The sequence below is a fragment of the Protopterus annectens genome, chromosome 15.part0 (genome assembly GCF_019279795.1).
Source record: "Protopterus annectens isolate FY-2018-M chromosome 15.part0, PAN1.0, whole genome shotgun sequence".
NCBI classification, from domain to species: domain Eukaryota; kingdom Metazoa; phylum Chordata; order Ceratodontiformes; family Protopteridae; genus Protopterus; species Protopterus annectens.
This window is the reverse complement of record NC_056749.1, coordinates 649,376,339-649,403,516: the sequence shown is the minus strand read 5'-3', so window position 1 is coordinate 649,403,516 and position 27,178 is coordinate 649,376,339. Positions and strand designations below refer to the sequence as shown.

Sequence of the window (27,178 nt, the reverse complement as noted above, 5' to 3'; positions counted from 1 at the left end):
AAGCATTTTTGTGTTGGAGGGAACCTTCTAGCTTGTCAGTGGGAGTGGTAAGCACAAGGTAGCCTATCTACCACAGGAATGGTTCTGGCCCCGAAATTGTAGTTTATTGTTTTTTTGGGCAGTTTTTCCATCTCTTTCAACTGTCTGGTTTAAAAGCCTGTGTTTGCGCTTGTTTCCCACCTTTCCTGTAACTAGTCTAGTCCAGATACAGATTTGCTGTATCCAGGACTATTTGTAAGCTTCTGTGCCCCCAAGCCTTTCTGTGTCAGAGGGAAGTCTTCTAGCTTATCAGTGGGAGTGGTAGGCACTAGGTAGCCTATCTATAAGATCCATATACAGATTCTTAGTTTTAGCACTTGAATTTGCTTATCTGTGCTAAGTACTTGTTCAGAACTTGTTGTAAGCACTAAATAAACTACAAATTACTACAGCACCCACCCTTCCTCATTACCTAGAGGAAAACAGTTTTGGTACTTACTTTCCTCACTTGCTTAGAGAAAAACAACTCTTGTACTCACTTTCCTCACTTTTCTAGAGGACAAGATTTTTTTATTCAGGCATGTCCAAGGGTCAGCTCCCAGTCTTCTCTCTTGTCTATCTGATGAATCTGGGCATCTTGGGGCAATGTAGCAATTGCCTCATGCACACAGACAACCTTCTCCTCCTACCACCCAACACTACAACCTGTGAGAGATGAACTTATCTAGCCAAACTGGAAGTAAAGCTCTCTCCAACCAAGACTGAACTTGATAGTCAAGAGGAGAAGGTAAACACTTGCACCACACCACACTCATCACATAGTCACACTAAACCTACACTACCAAAATCCACACACAGAAACACAAAGATATTTGCGGAGGCTCTCAATAATAATCTACTCAAGTAACAGATACCTCCAAAGCAGAAAATCAAGCAACCTCCCACCACCAACACAACCCAAATGACACATAGCCCACAGACTCAGTGTGCCACTAAACCACAGGCCATAAAGCAAAACAACGTACCCAACACACTAGTCACAGGTGACTCTATAGTCAGGCACACTGATGTCCCACTCACCAGGCTAAACAAGGAGAAGGTCACTTTCAGCTGCCTGTTGGGTGCCAGGATCCGCCTCATAACCCACTCACTCAAGTCACTCCACAACAAGTACAAATATGACTCTGTGATTGTCCATGTTGGTGTGACCGACCTGAGACGTACCTACATGGACTACATGAAAACAGACATGGAAGAACTCTCCGATCTTGTAGCCCAGGCAGGTATGACCCTAGCCCTGAGTAGTATCCTGCCATCACCCAGAATGATACTGTAGTACAAGGACAAAATGATTGACTTCAACAATTGGCTAAGCTTCTGGTGTCATTCTAAGGGGATCCAATATCTGTCTGCCTGGGACGACATGGTCGACAGACCACGATGCTTTGCCAGAGATGGCCTGCACCTGTCACCCCTGGGAGTCCGGATACTGGCTAAGGCTGTTGCTTCCCCTATAGTGCCTTTTTTAGGCAATGTTCAAATGACAAATTCACCACCATAACAGGAACAGGCAAGCAAAAACCGATGGTAATGCTACTCAATGCTAGAAGTCTAAATCTCAGAATGCACTCACTCGAGGCACTCCTTAAAATGGAGAACATTGATGTCTGTACAGTGACTGAGACCTGGTCCAAGGCTCCAGAGAGCATCCCTGCATTACCAGGCTATAACTCATACCACACTTTTCGGCCATCTAACCTGGACCAGAACACCAAAGGCGAAGGTGTGTCCATATTCATTAAGGATATCCACACCTCCAGGCTAGTTGCTCAACATAATGCAGCCAAGGTTATCTAAGTGCAAATAACTCTGGGCAAAACTGCAATCCAAATTGTAGCCTGCTACAGATCCCCCACCATGCCCCAGGATTCCCACTCCTTTTTTCTTGATATACTGGAAAATATTAAGGTTCAACCAAACACCCTAATATTGGGCAATTTCAACTACTCCACCATTAACTGGGAAAACTACTCATGTACCAACTCCTTCACTCAGCGCTTTCTGGAATTCATAAATTCCAATGCCCTGGATCAACTTATCCGCACCCCCACCAGGGGCAACAATATCCTAGACCTAGTCATTACCAACATGAGTGACCAGTGTTCCACACCTGAAGTCAACTCCTCGTTGGTCAGATCCAACCACAAGCTAATCACTCTAGATATCCACATCCAGCCCCCACCCCCTATTTAAGAAACCATGGTAAAAAATTTCTCCAAAGCTGACTTCCTGCTTCTTAAGACAGAAGCGGCGAACTTCATAACACCCATGCAGACGGACAATACAGTTACAACTGCTGAATCCTACACAAATGCACTCTATAAGCACTTACACGAGTGCATGGATTGTGCTATCCCAAACAGAGCCAATACTTTATCCTCCAAAAAAGGAAGCCAATCTGGTGGTCCCCTGCCATAAACAAACTCTACAACAGAAGGAAGAAATTGTTGCAAAAGAAAGTAAAATCCCATGAGTGGAGGAGCTCCCTGGTCAGCCTCAGCAAGAAGCTGCGATCCCTTATAAGATCCTCCAAAGCTAGCTATGAAAACAAGATTGCCACTGATTCTAAGGAGAACCACAAAGCATTCTATAGCTATGTCAAGAATCTCAATGGCAACACCCAGATCTGCTCTGAGTTACAGCACAATGGCACAAACATTATAGAACCAACTGATATTGCCAACATCATGGAAGACAGGGTCAGTGCTAACTTTGCCCCCTCTAATTCCCTAAAGGGCCCATATCTATACAGGAAGAATGCAGAGTCCCTGTAATCACAACTTCACAGGTAAAATCAGCACTCTCTAAAGCCAAAAACACAGCATCCATGGGAACGTCAACATCTCAGGCTGCGTTTTACATGAACTTCAGAACAAACTGGCTCCCCACCTAAGCACCATGTTCATTCATAGCCTCACGTCAGGCTTTGTGCCCACTGAATGGCACACAGCAACAGTTATCCCACTCCACAAAGAGGGAGCCACCACTGATCCTGGCAACTATTGCCCTATTAGCCTGACAAGCTTGGTCTGCAAGGCCATGGAACATATCATCATGGAATTCATAAACAAAGAGATTGGTAACCTCCAAACTCTGGACCCCACCCATTTCTGGTTTGTGAAAGGCAGATCATGCCTCCTGAACCTGGTCGACTTCTTTGAGGCAGTCACCAAAGCCGTAGACGAGGATAAGGTGGTTCACACAGCCTATCTTGACCTCGCCAAGGCTTTCAACACTATCCCCCATTCTGGAATTATAGCTAAACTCACTAAACTAGGTATAAATCCCTATGTCACAAGATGGGTTGCCAACTGGCTCACTGACAGAACCCACACTGTAAAAGTTGCAGACTCCAAATCTGACCTCAAACCAGTGACAAGTGGAAGACCACAGGGATCAGTCCTGGGACCTCTTCTTCTCTGAAGTACAGGCTAACACAGAAGGCCTCTGGCTAATGAAGTTCGCAGATGACTGCAAACTAGGAGTTATAGTTGATTCCCCAAATGATGTGGACATCCTACAGAAGGGCCTCACTGAGACAGATGCCTGGTGTCAGAGCCATGGCCTCAAGCTCAATACCAAAAAGTGCATTGTTATCCCCTTTGGTAAAAACTCTGTACTCATGAACTACCACATAGGCGGCAGTCTTCTTAACACTGAATGTGTGATAAGAGACCTTGGGACCCAGGTGGACAGTTGTCTCTCCTTTGATAAACACATTGCCACGGTAGTCAGGAAATCCTTCTACATGGCACACCTCATCACAAAAGAGTTCTCATCCAAGAAAAAAGAGGTCATTGTTCCCCACTACTCGACACTCATTACACCCATTATAGAGTACAACGTCCCTTTTGGAATGTACCTCACAAGACATCTGCAGCAGCTGGAAAGGTCACAGAAGTACCTCACAAAGAGGATTACTGGCCTCAAACAGATACCTTACACTGATCTTCTCAGCTTTAATCTGTAGCATATAACCTACTCCGAGGTGATCTCTGCCTAACATATAAAACTATGTCAAACCCATAGCTGTTGGACATGCTACACCTAAAGAAATTCCAATCCATCTAAGCTACATGGTCTAGGGACCTAAACCTTGTCACCACAATAAACAGGACTTGCTGGAGGGATAGATTCTTGTCCCAGAGACTTCACATACTCTGGAACAAGCTACCCATCTATGTCAAGCAAAGTTCCTCATTAACACTCTTCAAGAAAAATCTTGATGAGTGGATGGAAAATAGGAAATACACCCCGGGGATCACTTCTGTGGCTCTGCTCGACAGGGGCACAGGAAAATAACTTTCTTGGGTTGGCGTAAGCCAGGGAACTTTGCTGGCTTGGCTTACTTAGGCCCTTGGGCAGATAGCCTAGTACCTACCTATGATACAATATGCCTCATTTTAACCCTATGCAGTAATCAGAATGGTCTGAATGCAACAGTAAAGGCATGCTGTACATACTAACACAGATAAATACACACAGACACAGCATTCTTCTACAACTCTCAGTTTAAATCTGCCCTTACCTGCTGAACTCCATGAGGGGCAGAACGTAAAGTGGAGACTAACATTATTTCCTTGAAATGCCATAGTGAGGTGTAAAATTCATGAAATATGTATACTATGCTACTCTTATTAACAGTTTCATTCGCATTTCATTAGGCTATTGTACTCAAGGGCTATGTCACTGGGGTGTAATTCTGTATTTTAACAGAGCTGCTGCTGTGCTCAGAGACAATGTTATCATATTGGGTTTTACTGTCAGTGAGCATTATATGGACTGTGTAAAACACATACTTAGACAAGTACTTTTGTGGCTCAGTATATTTATTTATTTATTTCCAGTTTGATGACTGGGGAAGTCCACTGGGCCCAAAGAGCCCGTCTTCAGTGGAGGCCCAGGGAGAAAAGCTGTGCAATACAAAATGCAAAATACAAATACAAAGAAGAATATTTACAATAGTAACATAATAATATCAATCGGAATGTCATGCAGTAATACTTTTGAAAACATGTTAAAAATAACATCGTAGAACACACCAAACATTCTAAGACAAATAAATGGTTGCAATTTAGATTGGTATCAGTAGGTAGGCAGTATCAGTTCCTATCTGTTAAGCAATAATAGTGTAAAACAGATGCAGTGTACCTAGGTAATAGAAGGAGACTGCTGGGGTAGAAGGGAGGTATAAGAGAGTAAGGGATGGGCAAGGTTGGAAGGAGGGTCTATATCACATTGTTGAACTTTTAAAAGTTCGAACACCATATGGTCGACACCATATGTTCGAACTTTAAAAGTTCGAAAATGTAATAAAAAAAATACAAAAAATTACCTGAAGGTTGTAAGCAGGGGGGTAAGCCCCCCTGCACCCCCCACAGCCCCTGCTACTTAAATATACCAACTCCGAGATTGCACTACATTGCAGGAAAGGGAAAGCTTCCCTTACGAAGATCTCCGTTGAAATGTTCGAAGTTTTACAAGTTCGAACACATGGTTTCGGCCATATGATTTTACTTGTAAAAGGTCGACAATGTGAATGGGACCCTTGAAAGGATACATGTACATTTCCATTTAGAGAAAAGGTAGGAATGGAGATGTGTTTTAAAGTTTTCCATGTTCTGCACTGTCCTTAGAGTAGGGGAAGGGAATTCCATTTTTTGGCTAGGGAAAAAGAGAGGAGTAGTTGTCTGGGTGAGCGGCTAGGTTTATGAACACTAATTAGGTTTTGATTTTTAGATGTGAGAGTTCTATTTGGTAGGTAAGGGGGAAGGATGTTAAGTGTTGCAGATGTCCAGTCTGTATGTGTATAATGTTCGCATTTCTTTTGCCTGTTTTTATTCTGGAGGGGTTTAACTTTTATCAGATACTACTATTATTTACAGCTACCCATACAGGCCAGTGATTTCCTACACTTAGCAGCTTGTGTTATCTGCACTGCAGTCTCTGCTGAGGGCTATCATGCTCAGTATATCTAAGAACTCCATAGGAATTGTCATGCCTATTCCTTTACCATTTGTATCTGCGTGGTACATTAGCCTACTTGATGTACAACTTTGTACTAGATTTAAGACACTGATGGTCTGTTGCACTGGATTGTGTCTTATTTTCTGAGTACTTTCTTACATACAACTGTGTCTCTGAATCCTGCTAATTAAATTCATTTTCTGTTTGATGACTAGCTAACATCATACTTGAGTCTTTTGGGTAGCACTTGTAACAATAATTTTATGATCTTTTCAGTATAAAGTTGTTGCCCGGCCTAGATTAACATGATAAAACTTTGGGATGAAGTCAGTAGAAATACACTGCATTAACAACATCTCCAGCGATGGTGAAGGCAGCAACAGTCGTGATGAAATACATTACCAAACTGTGACTATCAAAAGCTTCAGTTCTCATTACAAGTGAACCAGTCATACAGATAGTTATCAAGCATCATAGATATGCAAATCTGTAGAAGGAGCAGACTGGATGGATATTTTACCAAACAGTGAATGCCAAAAGCATCAGCTCTCATTACTGCGATTATAGTAAACTAGTCTTACAGAATGAAAGCTATCAAGCACTACAGGTATACAGACCTGTAAAAGGAGCAGACTGCACAGAGATTTTTTTAGCTTGTTTGTTTATTTGTATCCTCTTTAAGTTTTTGATAAAATGCTGAATATCAGAGTGGTTGAATGGCTTCTGAGTATGGAACTCTCACTGTTATGTCTGGATCAATATTTAAAACAAGACTTATGTTCACAACTTTAATAGCATTCAGATCCACCATTGTAGAGGTAGTTCAAAACTGTCAATGCCCAATATGATCATACCAAACAAATCGGTTTTCTAGGTGTAAGAAGACATGATAGATGGCTCATTTATCGGTACCACATTATATTAATAAACATTTGTCAACTATGTAGGCCCAATGGATTAATTTTTTTTAGTGTTGTTGCCTCACAGCAAGAGGTTCTCCCGTTCGATTCTCGGCTTGGGTTGGGAGTGCCTTCTTTGTGGAGTCTGCATGTCCTCCCCACAGTCAAATGGGTGTTGGAAAGACATGCGTTGAATGGGTGTGCCTTCGTTGAAGGTTGGGCATCGGGCCGGCAACTTGACACCATAAAAAACAACTGCCAATCATTACCGGACCGGAGTTCCACTGTGGTGACCCCTAACTGGGAAAAGGCGAAAAACAACAAGGACAACCCAGAAGCAATGACTCATTAAGTGAATTACACAAGGTTACACAGTAAATAAACGAGGGCCGAGGGATCAAACTGTGAACCACAAGAACTACATTTCACAGGCTTAAACCTCTGCACCAACTGTCAGACAAATAACACTCCAATCAGAGGATAAAATTTGCCTTGAGTAACAACCTATCCACCAGATGAAACCAAAATCAACCACCATAACAAATTTATACGACAAAACTATTTTTACATATGTCTCAGTTGGGTCTATATTATGTTGTTGAAACCGCATTACAGCAAATGCTGTTTCGATAACACATACAGAGCGAAATCTGAATACAGCGAAAGCTCAGGAGAGAGATTTTTTTCCTAGGGAAATATAATTGCTTGGCCTGAGCTGTGACATTGCCCTTTACCCCACTGTAGTGCGATCTTGGAGTTGGTATATTCAGTTATGGGGGGGGGAGTGCAAAGACCCCCAGTTTGAAATGTTTTCAGTGGTGTGTTGTTGGTCTACCAATTTGTTTCCCTAGGAAAAAAATCAGTGACCTGGGATTTTGCTGTTTCCGGATTTGGCTCTATATGTATCGACAAAACGGCATTTGCTATAATGCCATTTCGACAACATAATATAGACCCTCTCAGTCATCTAAGCTTTGAGATATTCAGCATATATACCAAAACCAGACAGTCTGTGAAGATATTATTTTTGTCATATAGACATAGTGGTACTATTAAACTCCTCATGGGCTCTACTTAGCAGACTATCTAGGTTAAAAATAAACATCAGTAAAAATTACTGTAAAGTTTGCTTTCCTCAGTCATTATTTATCCAACTGCAAAAAGCATGAGAACATTACTGCCATTTTTAGCAAGCATGTGCAGTTGTACTTTCTCAAAAGTTGTACAATCATAGAGTTGGGGGGGGGGGGGGTCGACTCCCACACATGGGTGCCCCAACAAAAAAATGTCTGAGTTTGGGTTTGCTAAAAGTGGCTTTTGGCAATTTTTCTTTTTAAATGCTTTACTGTATTTGTGTTTCTTCCTACTTTATTACCTTATTTTGCCTCTTCTTAAAAGTACTCAATTGAATTTATTATGCTGCCTTTATTACTGCTTGTTAGTAGCCTGATTAAATTGTAACTGTTATTCTAAGGCCCTTAGTTTAAGCACTTGGGCTTCAAATCAGTTGTTTTACATTAAGAAGGCTTGTGATCTGCACTGTTGTGGCAGGACAGGTAGCATACATCCTAAGTTGGGAACTGCTGACTGAAAGCTCAGTGTCTGTTATTCTAAAAGTGTATTAGTTCTGGGTTAAGCACTTGGGCTTCAGGCCAGTTATTTTACATTAATGTTTGTGGTCTGCACTCTTGTGGGAGGAGAGGCTAGATTCTGCCCTTCTGAGCTGGGAATTTCTGGTTAACGGCCTATTGCGCATGCTTACTTGAACTGTTTCTTTCTGAAATTGGTACGCCTTGTTTGCTGTAGCATAGACGAGATTCAGGCCGACTGGATCTAGCTTTGTTTTTATAACTTGTGCACTGATCCAGGCCGTCTTTTTTGGAGAAGGTTTCTCTGTATCCTAGTGGCAGGACTGTGCAGTTAGAACTTGTCTGATTGAAGTTTGTTGGAACAGGGCTCAGTTTTGAGCTTTTTAACTGGTTAATTGGGTAAAGTGTTGTTTTGATTGTATCTGCTCTATTTTTCTGAAAAAAAAATATTTATATACATACTTGTTTCCCAACTTTCTGAACTAGTATAGTCCAGTTTTCAGGTCATTGCTGAATCCAGGGCTGTGTTACAAGTTTCTGCGTTGCCCATACCTTACTTGTATAGAAGGAAGTTTATTTGTTCACCTGTGAGAGAGGGGAGCTTTGAGCAGCCTATCTGTCCCTGGAGGAGTGGTTTCAGCCCAGAAGTTAGTAGTTTATTGGCCATTTTGGGCTAATTTCTATCTCTTTCACTTCCCTGCTATAAAAAACTGTGTTTGAGCAGTTTTTGCGCTTGTATTCCGCTCAGCAAGTGCCTTCCAGGTGTTCTGCAGAGTCTACAGCAGCAGAGAGACAAAAGAGAGTTTGGAGTGATTAAGTATCATTTTTCTGCTTTTCTTTCTGTCTGAACTAATTCCACCTAAAACGCCAGTTTTTTTTTTTTGCGTTTCTGTGATTTAAAAAGTTTGTTATTGCTACATATTGTACTTATTTGCTGCCTGCACTTGAATTAAGTCATTTTTGTGTTTAAATAATCTGTTTAACTGTTATAGGCTACACACTAAAGTGTGATAGCCTTTTCTGTGCATTTAAAGTGCTGTTTTGATTGTATCTGCTCTATTTTCTGAAAAAAAATATATATATATATATATATATATATATATATATATATATATATATATATATATACTTGTTTCCCACCTTTCTGAACTAGTATAGTCCAGTTTTCAGGCTATTGCTGAATCCAGGGCTGTGTTACAAGTTTCTGTGTTGCCCATACCTTACTTGGATAGAAGGAAGTTTCTCTGTTCACCTGTGAGAGAGGGGAGCTTTGAGCAGCATATCTGTCCCTGGAGGAGTGGTTTCAGCCCAGAAGTTCGTAGTTTATTGGCCATTTTGGGCTAATTTTGATTATATCTGCTCTATTTTCTGAAAAAAAACAAAACAAAAAAATATTTGTTTCCCACCTTTCTGAACTAGTACAGTCCAGTTTTCAGGTTATTGCTGAATCCAGGGCTGTGCTATAAGTTTCTCTGTTGCCCATACCTTACTTGGACAGAAGGAAGTTTCTCTGTTCACCTGTGAGAGAGGGGAGCTTTGAGCAGCCTATCTGTCCCAGGAGGAGTGGTTTCAGCCCAGAAGTTAGTAGCTGATTGGCCATTTTGGGCTAATTTCTATATCTTTCACTTCCCTGCTATAAAAACTGCATTTGCGCAGTTTTTGCGCTTGTACTCCACTCAGCAAGTGCCTTCCAGGTGTTTTGCAGAGTCTACAGCAGTAGAGAGACAAAAGAGTGACTTTGGAGTGATTATCATTTTTCTGCTTTTCTTGCTGTCTTAACTAATTCCGCCTAAAACGCCAGTTTTTTTAGTGAATCTGTGATTTAAAAAGTTTGTTATTGCTACATATTGTACTTATTTTCTGTCTGCACTTGAATTAAGTCATTTTTGTGTTCAAATAATCTGTTTAACTGCTGTAGGCTACACACTAACGTGTGACAGCCTTTTCTGTGCATTTAAAGTGTTGTTTTGATTGTACCTACTCTATTTTCTGGATATATATATATATATATATATACTTGTTACCTGCCTTTCTGAACTAGTATAGTCCAGTTTTCAGGTTATTGCTGAATCCAGGGCTGAGTTGCAAGTTTCTGTGTTGGTCATACCTTACTTGGATAGAAGGAAGTTTCTCTGTTCACCTGTGAGAGAGGGGAGCTTTGAGCAGCCTATCTGTCCCTGGAGGAGTGGTTTCAACCCAGGAGTTAGTAGTTTATTAGCCATTTTGGGCTAATTGTGATTGTATCTGCTCTATTTTCTGAAAAAAAATATATATATATATATATATATATATATATATATATATATATATATTTCACACCTTTCTGAACTAGTATAGTCCAGTTTTCAGGTCACTGCTGAATCCAGGGCTGTGTTACAAGTTTCTGCGTTGCCCATACCTTACTTGGCTAGAAGGAAGTTTATTTGTTCACCTGTGAGAGAGGGGAGCTTTGAGCAGCCTATCTGTCCCTGGAGGAGTGGTTTCAGCCCAGAAGTTATTAGTTTATTGGCCATTTTGGGCTAATTTCTCTATCTTTCACTTCCATGCTATAAAAAACACATTTGTGTGGTTTTGCACACCAGGTAGTGCCGTTTAGCTAGAGTTAAACTATTCTCGGCTCCACAAAGTCTACTCTTCAATTTTTCCCTTGGAATTAGACAAACCTTCAACTTTAGCACTCAAACCATTCATTTCACAGTCAAGCACTTGCTTAAAACTTATAGCAAGCACTAATTAACCCTAGCACTAGACCTCCTTCTACTGTCCAGAAGGACAAGGCTCTCTATTCGTTCCCATCAGCCAATCAGAAAAACAGCTTACTCTACCTATTCAGGCATGTCCAAAGGGCAGTTTCTGGTGTACTCTCTAGTCCAACTGGTGAATCTGGGCATTTTGAGGCAATGTTACAACTGCCTCATGTACACAGACAACCCTCTCCTCCTACCACCAAACACTAATATATGCAAGAGATGCAATTATACAGCCAAACTGGAGGCAAAGCTCTCTCAACCCAAGACTGGAACTGACAGTCAAGAGGAGAAGGGTAATACTTGCAACATACCACCAGTCTCACACAGACCTAATAAACCAACACCGGCAAATAACACACATGAATACATGAAAACATACTCGGAGGCTCTACATAAAAATGTGCAAAAGCAACAGAGACCTCCAAAGCAGACATCCATGCAACCTCCACACCCCATCACCAACCATGAAACACATACTTCACATAATCAGTGTGCCATGAAATCACAGCCCTTAACGCAAAATAACATACCCAACACACTAGTAATAAGCGACTCTATAGTCAGGCACACTGATGTCCCACTAACTAGGCTGGACAAGGAGAAGGTTACAGTTAGCTGCCTGTCGGGTGCCAGGATCCGCCACATAACACAAGCACTCAGGTCACTCCAGAACAAGTACAAATACAACTCTGTCATTGTCCATGTTGGTGTGAATGACCTGAGAGGTACCTCCCTGGACTACATGAAAAGAGACATGGAAGAGCTCTCTGATCATGTAGCCCAAACCGGTATGACCCTGACCCTGAGTAGCATCCTGCCCTCACCAAGAATGATGCCACAGTATAAAGAAAAAATGATCAATTTCAACAATTGGCTAAGTTTCTGGTGTCATTCAAAGGCGATCCAGTATCTGTCCACCTGGGATGACATGCTCAACAAGCCACGTTGCTTCGCAAGAGATGGCTTGCACCTGTCACCCTTAGGCTTTCGAATACTGGCCAAGGCTCTTGCCGCCCCCATAGTGCCTTTTTTAGGCAAGGCTCAAAAGGCAAACCCACCACCATAAATAGCACAAGTAACCAAACACTGAGGGTAATGCTACTCAACGCACTCCTCAGTATGGAGAACATCGACATCTGTGCAGTAACAGAAACCAGGTTTAAGGCTCCTGAGAGCACCCCAGCACTACTAGGCTATAAATCATACCATACCTTTCGGCCACAGAACCAGGACCGAAACACAAAAGGCGGGGGTGTATCCATATTCATCAAGGATACCCACACCTCCAGGTTAGTGGCGCAGCACAATGCATCACAGATCATCCATCTGCAACTAACAACGGGCAAAATTGCAATCCAAATTGTAGCTTGCTACAGATCATCCACCATGGCCCAGGACCCCCATTCCACATTTCTGGAGACACTGGGAAATATGAAGGTCCTACCAAACACCCTAATACTGGGTGATTTCAATTACCCAAACATAAACTGGGAGAACTACTCAAGTATTAACTCCCTTGCCCAAAGCTTCCTAGAATTTATAAACTTGAACGCCCTGGATCAACTGGTCAACACCCCCACCAGAGGGAACAACATATTGGACCTGGTCATCACCAACTTGGGCAACCGGTGTTCCACACCGGAGGTCAACCCCTTGCTAGTTAGATCAGACCATAGACTAATCACTCTGGATATCCACATTCTGCACCCTCCCCCAATCAAGGAAACCACCATGAAAAACTTTTCAAAAGCAAACTTCACGTTACTTAAGACTGAGGTGGAAAGGTTCACAGCCCCCATGCTAAAGGACAATGCTGTCCAAGCTGCTGAAACCTTTACAAAGGCACTCTATGAGCATCTGCAGGAATGCATGGATCATGCTATGCCAAGTAAAACCAAGACTCACTCCTCCAAGAAAAGGAAACCAGTCTGGTGGACCCTTGCCATAAACAAACTATACAACAGGAGGAGGACACTAGTACAGAAAAGAGTAAAATCCCAAGAAGGAAAGACATCCCTGATCAGTATCAGCAAGAAACTACGATCCCTCATTAAATCATCCAAGGCTAGTTTAAAAGAAAAATTGCCAATGACTCCAAAGATAACCGCAAAGCGTTCTTTAGCTATGTCAAGAACCTAAGTGGAAACTCTCAGATCTGCTCTGAGTTGGTGCAGAATGACACAAAATACACTGAACCGACTGATATTGCCAACATTCTGGCAGACAGGTTTAGTGCAAATTTCACCCCCCTCTCACCCCATAAAGGGCCCATAACCATACCAGAAGAATGTAGGGCCCCATCAATCACCGACACACTGGTTAAAACAGCCCTATCCAAAGCCAAAAACACAACTTCAATGGGACTGGACAGTGTCCCAGGCTATGTCTTACAAGACCTCCAAAATTAACTAACCCCTCACCTAAACACACTGTTCAAACTCAGCCTCTCTACAGGCTACATACCCACACAGTGGTGCACAGCAACAGTTATCCCACTCCACAAAGGTGGAGCCACAATGGACCCTGGGAACTATCGCCCTATAAGCCTGACTAGTCTGGCCTGCAAGGCTATGGAACGCATCATCATAGAACTCATTAACAGAGACATTGGGAACCTCCAAACCTTGGACCCTAGCCAGTTTGGCTTTGTTAAGGGCAGATCATGCCTCCTAAACCTGGTGGACTTTTTTGAGACAATTACCAAGGCATTAGATGAGGGAAAGGAGGTGCACACAGCCTACCTAGACCTCGCAAAGGCTTTCGACACCATTCCCCATTCTAGTATTATAGGCAAGCTCACCAGCTTGAACATAAACCCGTACATCACGAGATGGGTTGCCAACTGGCTCATCGATAGAACCCACATGGTGAGAGTTGCAGGCTCTACGTCTGACTCTAAACCGGTTACAAATGGCGTCCCCCAGGGCTCAGTCCTAGGACCCCTCCTGTTCGGTATATACTTCTCAGAGGTACAGGCAAGCATAGGAGGACTATGGCTGACCAAGTTCACAGACGACTGCAAACTAGGGGCCATAACTGATTCTCCGGCTGATACAGACACCCTCCAGATGGATCTCACTGACACGGATACCTGGTGTCAAAATCATGGCCTCAAGCTAAATGCCAAAAAGTGCATAGTCATCCCCTTTGGAAAAAACAAAGTACCCACGAACTACCACATACGTGGTAGTCCCCTAAATATAGAAAATGTAATAAGGGATCTGGGGACTCAAGTAGATAGTAATCTCTCCTTTGATAATCATATTGCCAAGGTAGTTAGAAAATCCTTCTATGTGGCCCACCTAATCAAAACAAGGGTTCACATCTAGAACAAGAGGTTATTATGCTTCTCTACTCATCACTCATTAGACCCATCATAGAATACAACACCCCATTTGGGATGTACCTTATAAGACACCTGCAACAGCTGGAAAGACCACAAAAGTACCTCACCAAGAGGATTACTGGCCTCAAACAGATGCCCTATGCAGCCTGACTCAAGAAACTCCAGCTGTACTCGGTTGCATACTGCTTACTCAGAGGTGATCTCTGCCTGACATACAAGGCCATGTCCAACCCAGAATTGATGGACATGCTCCACCTAAAAAAAAAACAAATCCCGGAGAGCCACACGCTCTAGAGATATAAACCTCATCATAACAATAAATAGGACATGCTGGAGGGATAGATTCCTGTCCCAGAGACTCCCCATGCTTTGGAACAGGATGTCAATATACATCAGGCAGAGCCCCTCACTAACACTCTTCAAGAGAAACCTTGACGGGTGGATGGGAAACAGAAAATGTAACCCGGGGATCACTGCAGTGGCTCTGCTGGACAATGGCACAGGGAACTAATGGCTCTGCTGGACAGAGGCACAGGGAACTAATCTAAGGGGGTGGCGTAAGCCAACACATTCTGGCTAGGCTTATAAATGCCCTTGGGCAGATAGCCTAGAACTTACCTATGAACCTATGAATCCAGAATAACAGTTTTCAATGTCAAAATGCCTTTCTCAATTTATGATATAAATATCTACAGGTTAAGAGGAGGCAACATAAACGTGGAAGTTAATAAATACATGGGAGGGGATATGTGTTTGAATTTTTTCACTGCAGAGCTGTAACAGATGAAATTTGTTTCTCTGTGATGCTATTTACTTGCAACTGGAGGTTATAACCCAGACCCTAGTTTTACTACTTCTTCCGATACTATAATGTCCATTTAATTTCTCAAAATATGTTTCTAGTATTTTGTGACATAAGAATTAACAATGCACATAGTCAATTTGATTATTGTGGAATTACTATGTTCCCTTTTAGCCTTTTGTAATGACCTGCAATACTTCATTTCCACACTATTAAGCAACATCAGTCTATATTTATTTAATTCCACTATTTAACTGAAGCAACATCAGTCTATATTTATATAATTCCACTGTTTAACTGAAGCAACATCAGTCTATATTTATTTAATTCCACTGTTTAACTGAAGCAACATCAGTCTATATTTATATAATTCCACTATTTAACCGAAGCAACATCAGTCTATATTTATATAATTCCACTGTTTAACTGAAGCAACATCAGTCTATATTTATATAATTCCACTGTTTAACTGAAGCAACATCAGTCTATATTTATATAATTCCACTGTTTAACTGAAGCAACATCAGTCTATATTTATGTAATTCCACTGTTTAACTGAAGCAACATCAGTCTATATTTATATAATTCCACTGTTTAACTGAAGCAACATCAGTCTATATTTATATAATTCCACTATTTAACTGAATATAGTTGGATATATAATAAGTGGAAAGAAGAACAGAATTCTGTCTTCAGGTGAACAGATGTATCTTAAAGCCTAGGCAAATACCACCTGCAAATCAGACTTTTCAATGTAAGAAGCATTATGTAATGCCGAATGCCTTTTAGGCTTTTATGAAGGTATATGATTATCCAAGGACTTGATGTTTTGTTTTGTGTTAAAACAGAGTCATCTGAAAAGCAGTTTAAGAGTTTTTAACAGGTAAGACAAGGATAAAAAATGTACTTACTTGTTACAATTGTTCTTCTTTTACATTGTTCTTCAACTTCCCCCTGTTTTTTCCCTGATAGTGTGTACGGAGTTTCAAACATAAACTTATTAATGTTGTGATTCTTTTCAAAGTCTGTTTTTCTTTCAAGTAATTCTTTTTCATCAAAATAAGGGTTGACAAAAGTGACTTGAATATACGCATATTTGGAATCTAGATCTTTGGCATTCACCTGTATAAAAATAGAACCAGCATGAATGTTTATTTTTTTAAAGAAAACAGAAAAAGCATAAATGTTATATATTTTTCATTAGATATTACATTAAGCTGCATCAAACTGGCTTAGTAATGATCACTATGTCTTACAATGTGTTCCTGTTTTTCATATCATAGCAATCTTTCAAAATCTTCATTGAAAATAAAATGCATGCATATTGCTATCTGTCAAAAACAAATGTATTTAAATAAATGCAACAATTTAGCAAGTGTGAAGTCCAAATCCATTTGAATATCAGTTTATCCTATCAATACGTGATTAGGCTCAGCATTCATTTCCATGAAAACTCACAGTTCTCTTTTGTTCACTTAATTTACTTATTTGCACTAGAGCACTTTCACCTTTTCCCTACAAAACCTCACTCAGTACTGAAACCTATCTAGTACATGACTTCCGAGTGCTGTTATTTGCACAGAGATTATAGGTGGGTATTGTCATTAAACCAAATGAGCTAACAGAACAGTATTCTTCTACTCAATTAATTTTGAAGGAAACACTCTACCATATTACCTCAAACAGGATTTGAAAGCAGTATATGTCTTCATGGTAAATGGATACTCAGCATATTTCCAAAGTAGTCTAACCATCTCTCCAACTAACACACATACGTATTCCACTGTCTGGCTGCCTTTCTCTTTTTCTCTCCCTTTTCCTCTCTCTCTTTTTTTTTTTCCACACTAAAGCTTAGGTGGTACAGCAGTAGCATTGTTACCTCACAGCAAGAGGTTCTCCTGCTCGATTCTCAGCTGGAGTGCCTTCTGTGTAGAGCCTGCATGTCCTCCCCACGGTTGAGTGGCCTCCAAAAGACATGCGTGAATGGGCGTGCCTTCGCTGAAGGTTAAGCATCGGGCTGGCAACTCTGCACCATAAAAATCGACTGCCAATCATTAGCGGACCGGAGTTCCACTGTGGTGACCCCTAACCGGGAAAAGCCGAAAAGACAAACAGCAACAACAAACTAGAGCTTAAATATATGCATATGAAACAGCTAGAGAAAACAACACATGCAGCCATGCTACTTTCTTATAAAATTATTACAGCACATGCATATACATGAAATACTAAATAGTCTGCCAAATTGCACAGAAAATTAATTTATAGTATCTTGAAAATAATGTATATACATAAACAGAGCAGAAAAAATGCAGATTTGTAAGCTATCTTGTGGTGTAAATGCAAGGTGCGTGTATGTGCTTGAGTTTAGAAAATAGCTTGCAAATCTGTTAGGATCATCTTCAGGATATTAGAGCAAATGGGCAAATTCAAACACTCTGAGAATGCCACAACTTCACAGATACCATTACTGAAGGGAAGCTCAAAGGTACATGGCACTATAATTGGAAGAGTACAGGAAACGTGCTTCTTTCTTGACACTAATGTGCCTGAAAGATTGACAAAAACTGTTGACTTCAAGTATCAAGTGTGTTTTTTTTTTCTAAATCTAACAGCCCTTCCTATCCGGCTACTGGCCCCCTGCCCCCATAAGAAGCCCCACCATTTTATACTGGCATTGGGATATGTCTATAATGCAGTGGCAGTGCTCTCACATTCCACTGCTGGGTGCAGTAATTGTCAGTTTAATGAGCCAGAGGCCTGTTTAATTCCCTGTTCAGTGACATATCTTGGTCCTTCAGGATCTGATAAGTCTGAAAAATCATTCAAATGTATATTTTATGCGATTGTTGATGCAATGCTTTTCAGTGAGATTTTTTAATAAAGAACTGCAAAATGACAACTTCTTAAGACTTTAGGATTCAAATTTTCAGCATGCTATTTAGGAGAACTGCTTCATGCTTTCTACCTATAAGGCTTTATTGTTTGTTTGTGTCTTTCGGCTTTTCCCGGTTAGGGGTCGCCACAGCGGAACTCCGGTCCGCTAATGATTGGTAGTGGATTTTTATGTACAGGGTTACGAGCCCTGATGCACAACCTTCAACGAAGGCACGCCCCATTCACGTATGCCTCCACACAGAAGACGCTCTAGCTGAAAATCGAACGGGACAACGTCTTGCTATGAGGCGACGATGCTACCGCAGCACGACTGGTGCATGTAGTAATTTATTTTTAAACTTTGTTCAAAGAATCTTTTCTCTACAGTCTTGATTTCTGGGCAGATACTGTTACTTGGTTTGCCAGAAGCTTCATTGGTTTTCTAATAAATAAAAATGTGCCTTGGCTCAAGTTTTTTAATTTTTTATGAAATTTCCTGTGGGCAATTTGTTGTCAAGTTTTTTGTTTTACTGGTGTTTGGTTTCTAAACAAGATCTGTTGGTCAATGTTGTTTTTGTTTGGTGTTTTACACCTTGCTACAGGTGTACATTTCTCCATTATTTCTGCACTGCTCTCTTCAGCACATAATTAACATTTATAATATCTACAATTCTTTCTGCTGTCTTTAGATGGTATACAATTGTGTGTGGTTCGCCATGGCCCATAGCTACTTTGCTTTTATCGCAGACTTCATTCCATTCATCATTTCATATCTATGCATGTATTCTGTGTTTAGGTCAAAGACCATCAAAGAACACTGGTTCCATTATTTATGGATCAAATGCCCTGGAACCTATCCAAATGTCAAAATCATGCTTAAATATATTTAGGGTTTTATATTATCTGATCAACAGAAGAAGCCTATTTCATATTTCTGTGATCTTAGGTGAGATATATGACTGAGTCATGTTGAAATTTACTCATAGTCATTTTAACTCTATTTTTAAGGTGAAATGACAATGGAATGGATTTATATTAAACACTGCCTGCAACATTTCATCCTGAAATACCTTAAATACCCATATCACTTGGCATCTAAAATAACAGTACTTCAAATAATGCAGATTTAAATGTATACATCTTTTTTTATAGTGTAACCCCTTAACATGTATTACCTTTTTGGTAAATTTCCATTACATGGATATTAAAGAGCACAAATTTCCTGTATTACAGAATCAAAAGTTATTGTTATACTCTAGGACAGGTATAAGATCAACCTTGTACAACCCGGTCAAATGAGTTGTAGTGCTTAAAGATAAATTATTTTAATACAAGCCCTAATCGTTTCATTGCCCAGCACAAATCATATCCAAGTTTCCAAAAATATATATATTATATCCACATATTCCTAAAAGAAAAGAATATTAGAAATTAAAACGACCTTAAAGTAATACACAATCTGCAATGGTGTAGTTGATAAAGTAGCAGTATATACAATTCTTAGCTTACTAAAACACATGGCACTGCATTTGCCAGAGCTTAAAGTCCCATTTTTCCCTAGTCAGTAATTTAATTCACATGATTAGTAACATTAATCAAATTATTTTTATTGGAGATTAGAAGTACCAGCCTCTGTGAACAATTCCACATAGGTTGTTGTGAACTCTGGGTTGGGAGGGACACTGAAGTTTGATAAATTATCAATTAATAGGGTATAGTTTGATTTGGAATGGCTCCTAATTGTTACAGGGTTTGCTGCAGTTACTGAGTTTATTTATTTATTTATTTATTTATTGCAGTTGGTTTACCAGGATAGTCCATTGGGCCATTGAAGAACCCGTTTTCAATGGAGTCCCGGGGAGAAAAGCTCCAAAAAAGAAAATAAATGTACATTAACATTTGACAGTAAATATGTAGGTACATACTATAAAAGAACATAAGCAAAACATAAATGTACTTAACATTTGACAGTGACAATCTTGGTACAGGCTAACGAAGGAATAAAAGCAAAACATAAATGCATTTTAATGAACAAACATAGTAGATGAATAGAGTAGAATTTGTTAGTACAGGGCAAAGGTAGAGTTGGTTATGTGGGGTGGGTACAAGAGCATTCCCATTGAGATGCTAGGTGTAAGAAAAGTGACTTCTTGAAGGTAGAGTGGTTAGAGGTAGTGCGGATGTTTGGTGGTAGGGAGTTCCAGAGGCGAGCAAGGCTGAAGGAAAGAAGGTTTTTGCCTGGGGGATGAGTTGGTTTGTGGACCTCTAATAGATTTTGATTATTAGACCTTAGAACTCTATTTGGATGGTGCATTTTAAAGGCAGAGGAGAGGGAGGGACAGTTAGAGGGGTTTAAAATAAGCTTGTGAGCTAGAGTTAGTCGAGTGTAAGCAAGATAGTTGGGAAATTCTAACCATTTTAGTTTATGGAGGGAGAGACAGTGGTGAGTGGAAGACTTATGAGTGGTAGCGAATCTAGCAATTTTGTTAAAGCAAGAGATGAGCTGTTTTTTTAATGAGCACTGAAGATTAGTAAGTATTGGGGCACCATAGAGGAGGGAGGGAATAAGGAAGGAAGTAGCTAGAGTGATTTTAGTGGTGGGTGTGAGGTAGGCATTTTGTCTATACAGCATGCCAAGTTTTTGATGTGTTTTTTTGATGTTCTTTTGTAGGTGGGAATTAAATTTTAGTTGGTTGTCAATGTGGACCCCAAGTAGTTTGGTCTCTGACACTATTTCAAGAGGTGAATTATTTTGACTAGTAACTAAGAGTGAGTTCATGTTGGGGGGAGGGAGTTTGGAGGAGCTAAATAACGTTAATTTGGTCTTGGTGGCGATGAGAACTAGATGATTGCTTAGCATCCATTGCTCTGTCGAAGAGAAGGCGTCTTGAGTAAGTTTTGTAGGGTGGAGATAGAAGAGGCAGAGCAGATGATAGTAGAATCATCTGCATATTGGATAATGCTAGAGAAAGGGATAGATTTGTGGAAGTCATTAATAAAGATATTGAAGAGTAGAGGGCCCAATATGGAGCCGTGTGGAACTCCGTGGGGTACTTAGGAAAGAGGAAGTTGCTTTTTCCATTTTACAGCTTGATTTCTGTTGGATAGATAGCTAGAGAACCAGTTCAGAGAGGAGGAGGATAGGTAGAGTTTGGAGAGTTTAGTTAAGAGCAGGCTGTGAGAGATAGTATCGAAGGCTTTGGAAAGATCAAGGAGTAAGGTGGAAACGATTTGTCCAGAGTCTCGGGCTTTATTTACTATTTCAAGGAATGAGAGAAGGGCAGTCATGGTGCTATGATTAGGTCTGAAGCCATGCTGCGTGGGGGTTATAAGGTTGTTGTCTAGGAGATGAGGAAGGAGTTGGATTTGCACACATTTTTCAAGGATTTTTGAAATGGGGGACAGGATGGCTATGGGACGAAAATTGGTAATGTTATTATTGTTGCCACCTTTGTGTAATGGTACAATAAAGGCTTGTTTCCAAATTTGGGGAACTGTGCCTTCTAGTAGGAAGCGGTTAATTAGGATGCTAATTGGGTAGGCCAGATTTCGGCAGCAATGTTAAGAAAGTAAGAAGGGATATTATTAGGAGCATTGGTACATGGTTTCAATTTCTGGAGGAGTTTCTTAATAGTAGTAGTAGGAATGGGATTTAAAGTGAAGAGAGTTGATTTTTATTTCAAAGGAGACATCAGTAGATTTTACACTTGGGGGTACAGCACTCTGCCATATTTTATGAGCACCGGGTCCAGTATGTTTGAACCTCTGCTGGCTGTGTGTGCTATCTGGTCAAGGGTATTTGTGTTAATAAGGTCCAGGAATCTTTCTGCCAATGAGTATTACAGTGTTTGTTCCCCAGTCTACAGAGGGTTGTTAAAGTCTCCCATGAATAAGATATTTGATTTAGAGTTGAGTGTCTGCAGTTGGTCTAGGTATGAGCTATGGTATTCTATGGACATAGAGGGTGACATATAGCTTGCTAGTATATTGTATGAGACTCTGTCTATGGTAATTTGCACATGGATAAATCCCAGGGCATCGTCCTTTTTATCAACAGAGTTAAGCTTGTTGCTAATACAGATTGAGACTCCTTTAACTTTTGTCCTTGTCTGTGCAGCTGATAGTCTAAATGTTTAGAAGGCACTGAAGCCTTGCACTGCTGGAGCTCTTTATTTAAACCATGTCTCAGTAATGGCACAAATGTCTACATTCTCCAGAGGGAGGAAAGCTTGTAGGCTGTGGAGTTTCTTTTTTAGATTCCTGGCATTGAACAGTAACACCTTTAGGTTTCTTTGTATTTTATTTGCTATGACCGGTAGGTTTGTCAATTTGGCATTGCCTAAAAAAGGCTCTAATGGATGGATAAAGAGCTTTTTTGGTCTGCCGTTAGCTTTTTTAATACGTTCATTTTGCTACATTGTTCACTAACTACAATTTTTTTCTCTGGTGTTACATATGACTTAGTTCTTTGCTTTTATTAATAACGCTACTTATTTTATTAACATAATTAACTTGGTTACTGCATATGTGTCTTGAGTACTATATTACAGCTATACCTAATAATGTACTCACCTGCAAATTTCTAATTTTGTCAGTAATAAAACTAGGCCGCGGTGGTGCAACGGTTAGCATTGTCACCTCACAGCAAGAGGTTCTCCTGTTCGATTTTCGACTGGAGTTCCTTCTGTGTGGAGTCTACATGTCTTCCCCATGGTTGAGTGAATGTTAAAGACATGCAGGTAGGTGCATGCATGTGTGGGTGTTCTTTCTTTGAAGACTGGGCCGGTAACTCAACACAGTAAAAATCCACTGCCAATCATTAGAGGACTGGTGATCTGCTGTGACGACCCCTAACTGGGAAAAGCCGAAAGACTAGTCAGTACCAAAACTCTTGTTACTGTATTGCAAAAAAAAGTCATTACAGAGGAGACAAATAGGAACAATTTTTCATTTTATAGAATAACATATCTATAAATAATTTCCTGTAGTCAATGATAAGGAAACGTTTGGAAGTCCTCATTTGAGTGAAGTCCTGGGGAGAAAAGCTCCAGAAACATTAAAGTGAATGAAGTCAAGTTAATCCAAGAAAATGTAAATAATTGTCTTCATTGGGACAATTAATAAATATCAGGAATTAGAAAAAGGCTGAAGACACTGAAGCAAATGATAATGTTAGACATATATCTCATTTTAGTACCTGTTTAAGTCATCTGTGTCATATTCTGAAGTAAAATGTTTTCCATACCTACATATAAAACAGATATTATTTTGTCCAATGGTCACCTAACTGATTAAATTCAAACAAGTGGATCAAATTTTATGTCCTTATCAGCATGCAGATTATCAGTTTCTTTGATCTGCAATGCGTTACTATGTATCTTTACCCCTAGGGTGTCTGACATATTTTGTATTCTTTTATTTATGTATTTGTTTGTTTGTTTGTTAACCAAGATAGAATACTGATTTAAATTGATAATTTTCAGGTTCAGCCAAGGAACAACATTAAACAATGTTACAGCAATCGGTCTAAGGAAAAAGACATGTTAATGGAGCTTTTCTCCCCAGGCCTCCATTGAAAATGGTTATTACCCAGTCAGACTTTCCTGGTAAACAACGACAAACAAATTTTATACAATTGTACAAACATGCAGTGTGTGTGTGTGTGTGTGTGTGTGTGTGTGTGTGTGTGTGTGTGTGTGTGTGTGTGTGTGTGTGGTACTCAAACATTAGTTTCTAAAAATAAATAGCCATCTATGAGGAGTATAAAATCCCTTATTATTTAAAGGATTCTAGGTGACCAGTTAAACCCTCATAGTTTATGCAATTTGTTTGTCCAAGTTAACATAAATTTCTTCACATACTGTCTTACATATTCTAATAAATAATCCTGGTAGGACTTTGCTAAATGTTTTGTTAAATCAGGGATGGTGTCTTCTGCCCCTTCAAAGGCTATTACCATGGACACTGTACTGTGTTTATGTAATCCAGCTTCACAGATGTTGTTAGGTACCAGTGTTCTATACAGTCAATGAGGGGCCCCCTCCTCGAGGGAGGTACCCAACTGCAACAAGTTATTTTATTTACGTCTCCCAGTTAAAATTGGCGAGAATTAGAGCTACCGGCAAGTAAGAATTCAAACAGGTACTGATGAAACCAAGCAAATTAATAACTTAAAGGAACTGCATTACTTTTACCCTTTATGGGCTTTATATCTTGTTATGCCCCATATGGGTTATTATCTGATTTTATTTTAAATGCATTAAACCTGCTAATTAGTCAAGATTCAGTCATCTACACTGATGATTATTCACCATGTCATGGTTCTAAGATTTCTCTAAATCTACTCAATGACATTAACCTTGTATACTCTAAGGGGTCTTCCGATTAAGTTTATCCCATTTTAGTTCTATGACACATGTAACCTTTGTTGGAAATGTTTTATTTCCATTAATCCCAATGGAAGAACACAAATCCATGTGTCCTGCAAGTAAACTACTCAGTCTATGAATTTTAGTATGAGGGGCATTGATTCTTAATCCCATTAATACCTTCATATTTTGCTAAACCTGCTGGTGATCACCAGTTATATTCATTCTGCAAGGGACCTCCTAATTCCTTTAATCAGTGGATGGCCACTTTTATTTTATTTTACATATCATGTTTCACCATTCACTCTCTTTATTGTGATGGGGCACGTGTGAATCATTTGGTCCAGCTTGGGGGGGGGCTTTCCTACCTTTTAAAACTATTAATAGTTAAATGATTTTCTTAGTTCTGATGGCTTCCAAATCTAATAACCATGCAAGGAGCCCTCTGCTTATCTTAATCCTGAAGTCCCCACTGCTATAACTCTTGTCAAAGTTTGGTGCCTTTCGTTGGTTCTTCCTCATCATGGTTTATGAATATTAAGCACAGGTATTTAAAAACTCTCTTTTTTTCTTTTTCCTTCTTTTTTTTTTGTTACTGACACCCTGTCTGCATTTGCTACTTATTAAGTAACCCTATCCAAAATACAACAGTAAAAAAATTAAACTTGTGCCGCTTGGTGTGTTCATACTGCTTTTCTTAGAAAACTATGTCTTTAAATTGTGATTTACTCCTTGCTTTTTCTTTCTTTTTACCATACATTGTTCTGTTATCTCCTTGCATTTCTTTGAAGAAACTACTACTTTCCTTACACACACACACACACACACACACACACACACACACACATATATATATATATATATATATATATATATATATATATAAATTCATTTTCATTTTTATTTATTTGCTTTATGCAGAAAATTAGTGTCACAGCAATAGTAAATTAAATTTTTCTGCAATGTTTCTCAGTAGCACGTTTATACTATGTGACACAGATTCTTGTGGACATTCTCCAGCTCGGCTGGGATAAAAGGGATAAAGATCTGAGTATGACCCATGTGACTAGAGTTTGAGTAGAGGTTTAGACATACTTTGGAGCAGCCCGGGAGAGGAGAAGAATGACAAGGAGTAATCTTCTCACCTCTCCTTTTTGAAGTGTGGGCATTTGCTTGAGGCACACTCTCTGTGGCTGAAACCTTGGTGTAAAAACTGGGGATTGCAACTTGATGAAGGCAAAAACAAAGGAAAGGACATGCATTTTTTAGGCCTTTTGCATACCAACCACTTGGACACTAACATGCACTGAATAAAAGCTAGAACTTAAATGAAAAATCCTGTTCCTCCTCTTGAATGACTTCCATTATGTTTGTTCTTCCTCCCCAGAAAAGAATGGGACATATGGCATTCATTAAGAGGGTACATACCGATCCAGCAGTGTGGCCACAGATATTTCATTGGTTAGAGGAGGTCTGGAGTAAAAAAAACATCCTTCCAGACACCTTTGATTAATAAAAACAATGCAAAGTTCATTGCCTTTGGTATTCCATCACCTGAGCTATAACCTGGAGTTATCACATGAAACAGTATTTGTTAACTTCCTACTCTCGGATAGCTACTGACCTATGCTCTGAACATTTCTAAGGGTGCATGACAGACATCCAATACAGAATTGTGCTGTGTCTTGAATCACATTTTTGAGACCAGTATTCAATATACAAAATGTATTAATCAACTAAATGAATCATCCAGAATATGAGAAAAATTCTATTGAAATATGTTTTAACAGGCTAACTTTTGAGGAAATATATATCTCTACAGTTGATTTTATCAAATGTGTAAAAAATATCCACTTTTTTTTCCAGGCAGCTATGCTCCCTCCATCTTGATAATATCATAAGTAATGCTGACTTAAATTCAATAATAATAATAATAATACTAAATATATTTTTATCACCAACAAAACAAGAAAATTGGATGTAGATCTGTCTTTATTAGTATATTATACATTTTATTACTGCTGCCTTCTAAGGAGTCATATCCTGTGATGTTAGTCAAACTTATAAATCCATTTATTGGGTAATCATCATTACAATTAACAAATCAATTAAGCAATAATCACTATAAACACTCATCTCATTCACTCTAGAAGAGGCCTTGAGGATTACACTCCAACTTCCAATAACAGCATCCTAAGCTTTTTCATAAAATTATAAATATTTTATTATATGAAGCCAAAAAGGTTATTAAAGAAATGCAAATGTCAAACTACTCAGCACAAACAATTCTTTAAAGTAGTATCATTCATTAGATTCTAGATCTTAAATTGGATGAGCACCCAAATAACATATAAAAAATCACTGGGTGGTACCTAGAAATCTAAATCTATTTCTTGAATCCATTAGAATTATTATTATCACAAATTTCACAATTAAGGAAGGCAGACAGCAGAATCTTGAATGTATGCATGCGTGTAAAAACTAGCAAATATGTGCATCTTGTTATAATATAAAAAGACAGAAAATATTCCTTTTATGAAA

At 39.6% G+C, this 27,178-nt stretch overlaps 1 protein-coding gene across 1 annotated transcript in view; it reads right to left on the bottom strand.

Moving 5' to 3' along the window:
- The window catches only part of DOCK11 (dedicator of cytokinesis 11), a 1,858,863-nt gene that overhangs the window by 194,374 nt on the left and 1,637,311 nt on the right, over positions 1-27,178 (bottom strand). Inside the window, exon 49 of the mRNA XM_044057487.1 lies at positions 16,304-16,514. Within this exon, the coding sequence (XP_043913422.1) occupies positions 16,304-16,514 (211 nt within the window). The remainder of the gene's footprint in view (positions 1-16,303; positions 16,515-27,178) is intronic.